Below are 12,738 nucleotides of genomic sequence, written 5' to 3'. Positions count from 1 at the left end.
GTAATTCATCTACACTGTATGTATTTGTTTGTTATCATCTAGCTGTGGAGTACGATGTTGAAGCTGAGCTGGCTCGGCGTGATATAGGACTAAACTCTCGCGTGGTGTTTGAGGAGAGCAGCTCAGCCAGACTCATGGATCAAATCCTTGTCCTTCCACCACAGCTTACCGAAGATGTCGAGTGTTCTCCAGAGATCAGTATAATCGTCAAGGTAACATTATCAGAACTATGCCATGAGATCATATCAATTCATATGGATGTAAATAACAGAGATGGGAACAGCATACTTCAGCTAAAAAAAAAAAATGAATAAATGAATAAATAAACAAATAAATGAATGAATGAATGAATGAATGAATGAATAAATAAACAAATGAATGTGTCTGTTGAATTGATGGAGAATAAACAGTTGTGATTTAAAGTATAGGCAGAATGATGCCCACCACTGATTATGAAAGGTACAATGTTTGATCTATGATCCATGACAGGATTCTTCAATTTCATTTTTTTATTTTCATTTTTCTTATCGCAATGGTATCTCAAAACAAGAAAGAAATAGTTGCAGCTAATTTTATTGTACAACATCTTCAAAAAGTGATGGAATCAGAGAGTGGTTTATACACTGTGTCAACCCAAGAGAAATCCTTGTTTTCTTGAGAGAAGATTTCTTGTCAAAAGTCTGTGCTTCTCATCCCCCCCCCCCCAAAAAAAAAAAAAAAAAAAACTAACTTATTCACAGAATGGCTTCCAAGACATCTTCCGGCCCATCCCAATTAAAGTTACATACCGCATCCAAGAAACGAGCCCAGTCTTGCCAGAACCTGGAGACCCTCTCCCCTCCATGTCTCCCTTCGCCATGCTTGATGTCAGTGTTACCCCGGAGTTCAACTTTGAGGTGAGTTCACTGCTACCTGTATGTTTGTGAACTATCATAATACTGTAAAGCAATATATTTTCGCGTCATGAAATTTTCACGAATTTTCGGGAAATGTCTCTGATATTCAATGCATATGTAGTGTAGAAAGGAACTTTCACATGCATTTATTTTCGCGAATCTTGACTCTCCCAAAATTTACGAAGTTAGAATTCAAGCAAAGATTCCTTGTTTTACAGTATTTTATCTGGCTCATAGTACAAGAGGAAGTCTTAGTTTGTGTGTGTGTGTGTGTGTGTGTGTGTGTTGTTTTTTGTTGTTGTTGTTGTTGATATGTCTGTCCTTACACATGCATTTGTTTTCTTGAATCTTTGAAACTTGGGATAGGCTTGTAATATCTTTGCAGTGCTAGATATATATGTATGTAAGGCTGTGACAATAATATGTAATGAGATTTTTGGTCCATTTATTGATGGTCACAGGTCAAGAAAAGAAAGCATAAATCACAAAACAGGATATGGTTCTATTGGAAGAGCACAATACGAGAAACAACTTAATTGTTAACATTTCTAGAGCTCAACCATGTTAGATTGTTTGTTTGAAGAAAAAGTAATGAGAGGCCACATTGTATTTGCCACATTCTTTTGTGTGTGTGTGTATGTGTTTTATATGTATTTTTGGGGGTGGAGGGGGTAATAGGAAAGTAGGAGATATGTGTTTTTGTGTCTGAAGAAAGTAGTGCTATTTCTCCAAGCTTGAAAGCCAATTCATTTAACCATCGTATTTTGTAGGTTGTCTTCACAAAGGAGTGTGCTCAAGATGATGGTGTGTGCATCACAGACCTGGTAGTCAAGGCTTCAGTTAGCCTCCAGGGGTAAGTGAGGAGCAAATGTGTTGGTTTTGCTGTTGTGTTGTTGTTACTTATCCTCTAGTACCTAGAGGTGTCTTGAATTGCTATTTTTGTTATTGTTGTTGCTAATCGTATAGTACCTGAAGGTATCTTGTCATGTTACCTTTAACTGAATGAAAAGTTTTGATGCAACAACCAATACATCCATTTTTATCAAACTAACAAATAAGTGAGATATTTGAGATTAGATCAGCAGAAAAACAATAAAAAATGTCTATGGGAAATGTGTGTTGTACCAAAAACCAGCCCACCCTCAACAGGTTTAACTTCACCTCCTTATTCATGTTCTAGGGGGTCAAGGGGGGAAGTATTGAGTTGAATTGAGCAAATCAAGATTTGAACACACCTCCCAACCTCGATTTGCTAATAGAGATTGTAGAATCATGGTTAACAACTGTATTCGTAAAGTGAACTGCACCGTACCATACCCACACCAGAGGAGTGCTCGTATGCTCCCAAATTGTACGTACCATACCTACTGAGCCAATAGTGGACCACTTTTAGATGTGCCCAAATAGGGTACCACAAGCGTACCAAAAGTTCCATGTATAGCATGCACGTATCCTACGCATTCATCATAATGCATTATTCTCTTTGTTTGGAACATCTGTCAATAGCTCAAGCAGGCCAGGTGAATGATCCTCTTGTTACAAAATGCTTCTTCTAAACTCTTCTAATGAACTCTTCTAAAAATAACTCATGAGGTACGTTTTCTTCACAGAGCGCTTGAGCGCTCCAAATCTAGCACAGTACAGTACGGTATGCTTTCGTTCAGTTCGCTTTGGTTCACTGTAGAGTGCTCAAACGCACCCAGTGTTTGTGCTTATGGGAAAAAAATGCAAAGACGTTGAGAGAGGCAGAGGGACCAAAGTTCAGCTCCTTGTACTCTCACGATGTTACCATGTTACCTTCATATTTCTATCTGAATGTTTGACCTCACAGCGACCCACCAACCCTGAAGGTTGGCAAAGTGACAGTGTTCACTCTTGACGTCTCTGTGGAGAACCGCAATGAGGATGCCTACGATGCTCAGCTCATCATCACCTACCCTGTCTTCCTACGGTTTTCTGACTTTGTGCAACAATCTGTGGTAAAGCCCCTGCATTGCCTGTCTCCTGTTCTTTTCCACCATTGAGTTCCCTACAACCAAATAAAATTAACCAATGAAGCAATCAGAAATCATTTCTGCGCTAGTGCCCAGAAGGTGCTGTAGGCTTTGCATGTGCCTATGATGATACAGCTTGCTTCTAGTCCATTTTTTTTTTTTGGGGGGGGGGGGTGGTGGCTTTGCACAAAGAGGCAAAGTAAGAGGCAGCAATCTTGTGCTAGATTTGCCTAATAATTCAAGGGTGGCAGAAAGGGTTAACTAAAATGTAACTGGAATGTTCCCTTTTAAGTTCATGTGTCCCTTTTGCAATCCTGAAAATTAGATTCATTTCACAAGCTGGAATATTGTAGAGGTAGGGTAATTTATACCTTTCCTCTAAATAATAGAACTGGTAACTTCTTTCATGGTGGAGGGGTAAACAATACTACCCCTTAAAAAAGAAAAATACAAGTGTACTCTCCCCCCCCCCCCCCCCCCCCCCCCAAAAAAAAAAAAAAAAAAAGAAAAGAAAAAAGATACTCCTCCCCCCTGAAAAAAAAGAAAACCAAAATCCAGCCATTATTTTTGGTACAGAAAGGGAGTATATTCTCAAGTGACATGGTGTTGGTTTATCATTTCTTTAAAAAAAACCTCTGAGTTGTATTACCAATAGATTACATGCATGCAACATTTTGTAGCATTTTCAGAAGGGATGTGTGGCCTTGTTAAACTAACACACTTTTAACACACTGTTACCCCCCCCCCCCCTTTTCATTTAAATTGATGTAATGATAAAGATTTAGGAGTGACCACTCAAACTATGAACCAAGACACTACTTCAGTGATGGCTGCATTTTTCTTTTAGGTATTGATGTTGGTTCAACTGACATAACAATCCCATATACTACAGGCTTATGTATATTTCCTGACATGGTCACCATGATAGTTTTTAAGAGACTTTTCAATGATTTTTTTTTCCTTTTCTTCACCCCTCATTTTTGGAACAGTTTACATCCCGATGTCAGGCAGAAGAATATGAAGAGGGAGCCAATGTGACAAACATGATCTGTTCTCTGGGCAACCCGTATGGCTCAGGTTCTCTGGTGAGTCTTAGGTGGCATCCAGTCCCAATTAAAGTGAAAGCATAGTTCTGGTAAGGGTTTGAGAACCCGTCTCGCACTATTTCTTATTTGCTTACAATATATCGAAAGAGTCTACCAAGAGACTTACCTGGCTGACGCGATTTGCTGGGATGATGAGTTGTTTTGGAGTTTTTTGAGATCAAAAGCGTGGTCCGTATACCGACTGTTTATCCAGAAGGATCCAGAATAATTGGTCTCAGGGAAAACTCGGCCCTATATCAGACAATTTACACGCAGTTCATGATCGCCATATTCTATACATAGGCGCTTGATAGGCGGACATTAATTTTGTATGTGCGCCAAAGAGGTTCTTTGCTGCGCGTGTTGTATCAACTCAGCCCATAACTGTGACTAGCCAGATCGCAAAGTGCTCCTATAGTATAACACTGTACAATCCAGAGGGACAACTCAGCCCGCCGTCAAAGCGAGACTGAGTTGTCCCCAAGTCCCAAGTTAGCCTGATCCCAATTGCGGAATTTCTGAGATTGCAACTCCGGCGAACCTTTTTGGTTTATATTTCTCATTTTCGTTGTTACCCAATCAATATCTTGTTATTACAGCATTATTCCACACATTTCTTAGGTGTACATGTACATTTGGGAGCGAAATTTGACAATTTTTGCAGGCGTACCAGAAGTTTGTTTTGGCTTTAAAGCATACCATGCAGGAGCAAACTAGAGCAATTCACACCACATCATGTTGGCATGGTCTGGCAGGGTTCAGGGAGTGTTCATATATCTCATTTTTATGCCTCCGCAACAAAGTGGCCGGAGGCATTATGTTTTCGGGTCGTCCGTCCGTCCGTCCGTCCGTCCGTCCGTCCGTCCGTACGTCCGTACGTCCGTACGTCCGTCCGTCCCGTTTTGTTTTTGTCGATATCTCAAGAACCGTGTGGTGGTTTTACATCAAACTTGGTATGAGGGTATATCCTTGGGGGATAATACTTTGTGTGGATTTTAGGGTCACAGGGTCAAAGGTCAAAGGTCACAGGTTATATTGTGAATTTTTTTTTTGAAATTTCATGTTTTTCTCCATATCTCGCAAATGGTTCAAGGTATCTTCATGGAACTTAGTATTCATGCTTGTACCGATGGGCAGTGATTATCTAGGGAAGTTGGGGGTCATGGGTCAAAGGTCATGGGTCAAAGGTCATGGGTCAAAGGTCAAGGTCAACTCCTCAAAATATCACTACTTTCCTTAAAATGCAATATGCCTGAAGGTTGTTTTTTTTAAACTTGATGTATGGCATGTATTACCCAATATATATTTTTGGGGAAGTTTCTTGCCAAAAGGTCAAAGGTCAAAAGGTAAAAAGTCAAGTGAAAGTGCTAAATTGCACTTTTTCCTCCATATCTCGAAAGTAACTCAAGGTATCATCATGAAACTTACATATTTATGCATGTTCAACCTAACAGTGATTCTCTTTGGAACTGTGAGGTCAAAGGTCAAAGGCCAGGTTTAGATAATGCTATTTTCCCGTTTGATACTGAAATTATACTTTTTCTCAATACCTTGAAAATTACTCAATGCATAAACTTATAAAAGGGTCAAAAGTCAAGTAAAAATCATCAGTTCCCCAAATACCTGCACTCTGACATTTTAATCATTCATCCAATTGAATCTAGTTCTAGGAAAGTGAACATTCAGCACATTTGTGTCAAACCTGTCATTTTAATATTTTGCCAATTGTGTGAAACTGTCATCACACATTGTCAAGACATTGTACTATAGACCTATTAGGAGAACCATGCATTATGGCGGAGGCATATCAGTAGCCGTAGCGATATATCTAGTTTGAGGCATGCCACTTAATTACATCCAAGGATCACATACCTCCTGAGTACAGCTTTGTGAAAGCTTATAAGCACATATTATGTGGTATTCCATTTACTCCCACACAGTCGAGGGGTATTTCATATTGAGGAAATGTAGGTTACCTTGCCCATGCTTTACACATTGTGGTATGTTCTATGTGTTTTAGGGCTCATAGATATTGTAATAGTCTCAATCATAAATCAGTCTGAATTGTGAAGTCATGTAATGCAAGTGTTCATAATAGTGCCTTTGAAGTAGAACATCCTCATTATCTTCAAATGGGTTTCTTGAACAGGAAATGTAGATATGTAATGTAATTACCAGAAACATAGTACACTGTATTCTCTTTAATCTGTATGTTTGTGTTTGTGGAAATATCCACACACTGCGATTTTCTACCTGATATTGGACATGTTGTGTGTCAACATCATTCGCTTTGTGACAGGATGCATTTGCGATCATATTTGACGCCGAGAGCGTTCCTGCAGATGCGGAGGAATTCAATATCACACTGATCGTTTCCTCGTGAGTACACTGTAAAACTTCGTTTTGTTGACATTTGGTAGATTCCTGACATAATTCCAATTGAGAACCTGTGTTTTTAGATAAACTCTGAATTTATTTTTCTGGGTGATTGCATGATAAACAACTTCAACATAGCATCCACCAAACACATTTCACCTTCTTGAATCACCTCACCCAGGATGAACAACCTCTTCCAGAGTGAATTGGATTTCAAACTTGGTGGATACTGGTGACCGGCAGTAATATTACAAATTTTCCTACATGGATGAGAGTATATGGGAGGGTACTTAGTGAGTGAGAATACTCGCCAAAGTGTAACAAAGTGTAGAAAGTTTTACTTTTAGTTCTGTGGCCAGAATCCAAGTGTGTGCCATGTTTAGCAGTTTTGTCCCAATATTACAACTTTTCAAAAGGTATACACATCTTATTCATAATTTTTTATCCTAATTACTATTGTTCTCCTTCTGATTGTCAGTATGATGACGATGATGATGATGATGATGATAGTGGTGGTGGTGTTAGTGGTGGTGATGGTAATGATGATAATGACAATGAAGATGAGGACTATGTCTACCAATAGTATTGCTAAAGACCAGATGTCAAAGTTATCATTTTCCTCCTGTTTGTGTCATCTTCAACCTGTCACTCTGTTTGTTTGTTTGTTTGTTTGTTTTTCAGGACTACTGACATGGAAGAGAACCCAGCTGACAATGTCCAAGTGATAAAGATTGAAGTAGAGAGTATCACAGATATTATTATCAGTGGGTAGGTCAAAGGTCATCTCCTTTTTCTTTCTTTTTGTGACATGGTCAGTCTGAAGAATAGGTTAAATTTCCATGTTTGACATGAAAAGCTGAAAGGTAAACTTGCATTCTTTCCATTAAAGTTGCATACAGTTGCACAATTGACAAATAAGCATTCATTGATTTTAAGAAGGAAAGGGTTGTTATTGCTTGTCATACATCATGTTTTGTTTGTTTTTTACCTCATCCAAGTTTGATGAAATTTGTAATGTTCTGTTCATTTGGTTTTGCTTTGTTTTATTTGTCCAAGAAGAATGATATTTTAGGACAATCATAGTTTGGTGGGAACTGAAAATTAACCTGCCATTTTAAGACTCTTCATTTTGAGATAGCCTGTGATATATCACATACTACTGAACATGCTTCAGAACACTACCCTTTGCACTTTTACTTTGGTACTACCAAACCATGTTATAGGTTACTCTCCATGAGGCACAGAGATATAAATTGTTCTGTTTATTTTGATACCCTGACATCTCATTTATGGACAGCAAGATTTGGGTTCATTAAAAACAGATGTGGTAGTCCCATAATACTGAGTGAGATGCTCAAAATTGTTTTGTTGTTGTTGTTTGGCTTTTGCATTTACTACTGAAATGACACTATGTATCCTGGGTTAGAATAGTTACACTGTAAGTATGTATACTTGAGTGAATAAGGATCTGATGTACATATTATTTCTTTGTGTGTGTCTGTCTCTCTTTCTCTTGGTATGGAGAGTCTAGAGTCACTGTCTATACATGTACATGTGATTTTCTTCTGTGTTCATTGCTCTTTACTCAGGGATGGTCCCCGAGCAGATGTATTTCAGTGGTAAGGTCAAGGGTGAGAGCGCCATGGTCTACTTCGGAGACATTGGGTTTACCGGTCAACCAGGAGTGGACTGTGAGTAGTCATATGTCTATCTTTTCCATTTTTGAAGCCCCATGAGCACCGAAAGGTGGACCTGTGTGCTATGAAAGTAGCCACTATTATTATCATTTTCATTATTATTATGATTATCATCATCATCATCATTTATTATCATTAGTTCTATTATTGTTGTTGTTGTTATTATTATTATCATTATTATTATTATTATTATTATTATTATTATTATTATTATTATTATTATCATATCATCATCATCATCATCATTATTGTTATTATTGTTATTATTATTATCATCATCATCATCATTATTGTTATTATTATTATTATTGTTATCATCATTATCATTATTGTTATTATTATTATTATTATTATTATTATTATTATTATTAGTATTGTTATTATTATTATTATTATTATTATTATTGTTATTGTTATTATTATTATATTGAAATGAATACTGAGACCTCCATTTCTCCTCCCCTCCCAAGTATTCTTCCTCTTTATTATACCCCTTTTATTTCTTTTCTCTGTTTAGGGGATGGGATGTGTACTTGCCATCAAGCCAATATTGCATAGCTGGGTAAAAGAGTAGCTATAAAAATGCACAAATGGACTGATACTAAGAAAATACAGATGGATAGATAGATGTATAGATGGATGGATGGATAGGTAGATAAATAGATAGATGGAAAGATAAATAGAGAGATATATGTCTGTGATATTTGCTGGCTGTGAAAGTGTTCTTTCATATGAGCAAATTGCAGCATTCTGACATTAGTAAAAGTTTGTCAGTCTAGCATCAAATGTGTGGACAATCTTACATTTCATGTATTACAGTATACTGGGTACTGCTGAGAAATTGAAAATGCTCTCTGAATGTTAATGCTTGGTGTTCGCTTACTTTCAATGGTAACCAGATATTCAACAAGGGACCCGGAGCAGTCAACACAGCTCTGGTCACCATCCACTATCCTGTGGAAGTGGAGAATGGCAAATGGCTGCTCTATCTCACTGAGATGCCGTATGTGGAAAACGACAGAGGAGTGTGTAATGTGACCCCAGCTTACTATGTCAACGAACTGGGTCTGAAGGTGAGACTAAGAAGGCTTGTTGAGCCACTGCCACCATTTTGCCCTCTTTGCACAAACATACCCAGCTACAAATGTGAATCTGTTTACTAGTTTATGGCCGTTCAGATACTGTAAAAATGAAAATGTTTGCATACATTTCAATTTTGTGAATTTTGTGAGAGCCAAATTTTGGAAGTTCTTGTCTACACTATACACATTGAATGCCAGTGGCAATTTGCGAAAATTTTATGCCGCAAAGAGGGACATTGGCTCCAGTTTGCAAAAATTTCATGCTGCAAACATTTCTTGCCATACAGTACTCACCCCACACTGAACTTGGCTGTTTCTCAACTCTTATATGGCCGTACGGTTGCTTAAATCAGTGTCTTCATGAAAACACCCCAAGTTGAGGTTGCACTGCATATGTTTGCTGAGACCTAAGCCCTACTAGCCAGATTTAAAGCATGTTAAGTTTTACTAAATGATAGTGACAGTAAAATAGATTCAGAATACCTCCAGGTGTACCTCCTCTATGGAGAAATGGGTTTGCTTTGATAGAATCAACTTCTCCATTTAATGATAAGTTTTTTATCAAATTGAAAAAGAGATGTCTTCTGGTCATAAATTCCTAGCAGAGAAAATGTACATTTTAGTAATTCCAGTGATGAAAGATTGTGAGAGATTCCCCACTGTATATGCATATGTTTGACAGTGCAATGTGAGTAATTCTTGACAGGAATTAACATAAACTTGCACGCTCATCTTCCCTCTTTTATGATTTTGACATGTATGCCTGGTACACGTAAAACGTTTTATTCTTCTGTTGTAATCTTCATTTACCAAGTGTAAATGTGTCCATCCCATTTGTGTTATTTATCATACACATACTCATTCATCAGGCAGGGTGGTCCATGAGGGGTTTCAGCATGTCGCTGCAACATGCTCAAATTCTTGTGCAACATCCTCAAAAACCAGCAATATATTGTGCAACATCCTCAAGAATTTGCAACAAGCTCAAAATGAAATATATTCACACATATGAAAAACATGTGCAAAACATAAGAAACATTAAACTACCTGGTACTGAGATATTTGTGTGCAAAGCATGAGAGAGAACATTGAATGTAAGCAGCAAAAAGAGAGATAAGCTGCAAAATCTTGCATACTACGTGCTCATGATGTGCACTCCGCACACATACAATTTCTGCAATATTCTTTAATAGATTCTGAGCTTGCAACATGCTCAAATTTCAAGTTGTGGACCACTCTGCACCCAGTTTATTCAATTATCTGATTAATTATCTTTACCATCATGGTTTTATTAAACAGAATGCAGATTTAATTCAACACTGACTTCCCCTTCCTCATTTATTGCCATGTGCAGTCCAAAGACAGTGGAGTGGCATACAGTCCAGTGCCTGGGACTCAGTCAGCATTGTCCAGGAAACGAAGAGAGGTAGCCCCAGAGGCAGCCAAGTCTACCCAGGAGCTGACCAGTGGCAAAGACATCACATTGGTATTAGCCTTCCCTCTCTCTCTCTCTCTCTCTCTCTCTCTCTCTCTCTCATCACTTCTCTTCTTCACCCTTCTTGTTTTCCCTGCATTGTTTGTTTTTCTTCTAGCATACAATGATCAACATCTATTCATTCAGGCTGATCTTCTCTAACATATTCAGGTTTTTTTTTTCTGTAAATGATAAAAGAGTAAGCAAAAATATTTTAGTGTAAATTTGCATATGATTTAGATAGTAAACATACAATCACCCAGTTAAAAGGTGTTTCCCATAAAAGAAATGTAGGTTAATGGAAAAGTTGTGTTGTTGTTGTTGTTGTTAAGAATGTGTCCACATTCAATCGAGAAAGCACTGAAGGATATTGTGGGGATCATGATGCTAATGATACTAGTATTAGGGGAGTTTTTGTTTTGTTTTGTTTTTTAAATGAGTTGTATGTATTCCTGTCTTACCATTAACAATGCAAAGAGGTTTAAACTCTTTCCAAACTTCATTGATCATTGTCCAGGACTGTGCGTCGGGGACAGCAAAATGTATTCCCATCACGTGTGACCTGAAACCCCTGACCAAGGAACAGGGAGAGGCCAGAATAATTATCAGGGCACGACTCTGGAATGCCACCTTCCTTGAGGTAATTGTCTTATTACTCGGAAGCAGTTGGTAATGCTTGTGGTCAGTCTTAGGCACTAAGGGATTTACTTTTGTGAGTTTCATCCATATCACGAAAAAAAAAAAAAAAGAGTAGGCAGTTTTCACTAGGACAGATTTAAAAAAAAAAATGGATAACCTTCTAAACCACTCTATCTCTAAATGCCAGAGACACCAAAGTCCATACAGACAGATTACAAATTGTCGTGTTTGACTTACCCAGAGATTACAGCCATTTTGACTTGTGGGCTATGCAGTGTGATGATAGTTACTTTTGTATGTCACAAGTTGTATCCTTTGCTTTTCTTGCTGTGTGTAGGCCGATGGATGTTAGTGACTGTATTTCTAATTGTTTGTAATTTGAGATGACGTCTTCATTTTGTCGTATGACCAAATATTTAGTCTCAATTATAGTCTCATAGTTATTTAGTTCTGTCTGCATCATACTTGGGACCATAGCAGTGTTAGCCTCTCGTTAGGTGCAAAACAATTTACCACATCTTGTTCATTCCTGTAGATGACAGTTAAAGCAGTGTATGCATGTTGAATATTTAAAGGGGATGAGAAAATGTGAAAATATGCTGTAGTGGACTCACCATGACAGTGTATGTTCACAAAATTATTTTGCCATGACATTCATAAAGAATCAGGCCTGAGAATGAGCAAGAATTCAGACAGGACCACAGATTCAAAGATTAAAGCCTGTGCATGTGATTTACAACAGAGATGAGATTATGCTAGACTTGCAGATCTGTTTGCCAGTTCACGCATGATTGTTTATTTTTTGACCATTTCTAAACTAGTGTTGTTTCTCATGTGTGAAAACATTTCAAATTATGTAAAGGGTACATGGTAGAGTTTGAAAGTAAATAATTTTTGCTAAATCATCATTCTGAGTTCCTACCAATTATCTCATTATGTTGTGTACCTACGATTGGACAGTTATTAAAGTGATTCCTTTTTTTCTGTGATTATCATGTGAGATGGTTTGTAGATATGTTTTAACATCTGCTTTGACTTTACTCTGTAGGACTACATCAGTGCAAGAAGTGTGAGGGTAGTCACGAATGGATCTGTAGTGATTGAGAGTGCACCATACATTACACAGACAAACACAGACAATGATAAAGCCAAGGTGAGATATCTGTGTATAAAAATGCCATCTACCAGCATAAGAATAAATATGTGGGACTAAAGCCCACTTCTGCTGTGAAATTGTAGATTCATGGTTAACTATTTGTGTATGAAAACACAATCTACCTGTAAAGAGGTAGATACCTGGAACTAATGCCTATCAGTTAGGCCTACATCATCGTAGTAACACTAACAGTAGTAACATTAGATGAGTGAGTGTATTATAGGACACTTCAAGACTGTCAGGCCCGAATTCACAAAGTGGTACAATCTTTGTCCATGGTTTAAACCATGGACAAAGACCATAGTTTTGTATAGAACGCCAAGTGTCGCATGGCCTATT

At 37.8% G+C, this 12,738-nt stretch overlaps 1 protein-coding gene across 1 annotated transcript in view; it reads left to right on the top strand.

Moving 5' to 3' along the window:
* Positions 1-12,738, top strand: part of LOC139728557 (integrin alpha-7-like) — a 68,625-nt gene that overhangs the window by 46,948 nt on the left and 8,939 nt on the right. The window contains 13 exon segments of the mRNA XM_071639493.1: positions 43-212; positions 741-896; positions 1,667-1,749; positions 2,728-2,875; positions 3,880-3,975; positions 6,275-6,354; positions 7,033-7,130; positions 7,941-8,014; positions 8,016-8,042; positions 8,948-9,121; positions 10,485-10,616; positions 11,122-11,244; positions 12,292-12,396. Coding sequence (XP_071495594.1) covers positions 43-212; positions 741-896; positions 1,667-1,749; positions 2,728-2,875; positions 3,880-3,975; positions 6,275-6,354; positions 7,033-7,130; positions 7,941-8,014; positions 8,016-8,042; positions 8,948-9,121; positions 10,485-10,616; positions 11,122-11,244; positions 12,292-12,396 — 1,466 coding nt within the window.

The sequence above is a fragment of the Diadema antillarum genome, unplaced genomic scaffold (genome assembly GCF_040938485.1).
Source record: "Diadema antillarum isolate AM-2024a unplaced genomic scaffold, OU_Dant_1.0 seq00000183_RagTag, whole genome shotgun sequence".
Classification (NCBI taxonomy): Eukaryota; Metazoa; Echinodermata; class Echinoidea; order Diadematoida; family Diadematidae; genus Diadema; species Diadema antillarum.
This window is presented reverse-complemented; position numbering and strand designations above follow the sequence as displayed.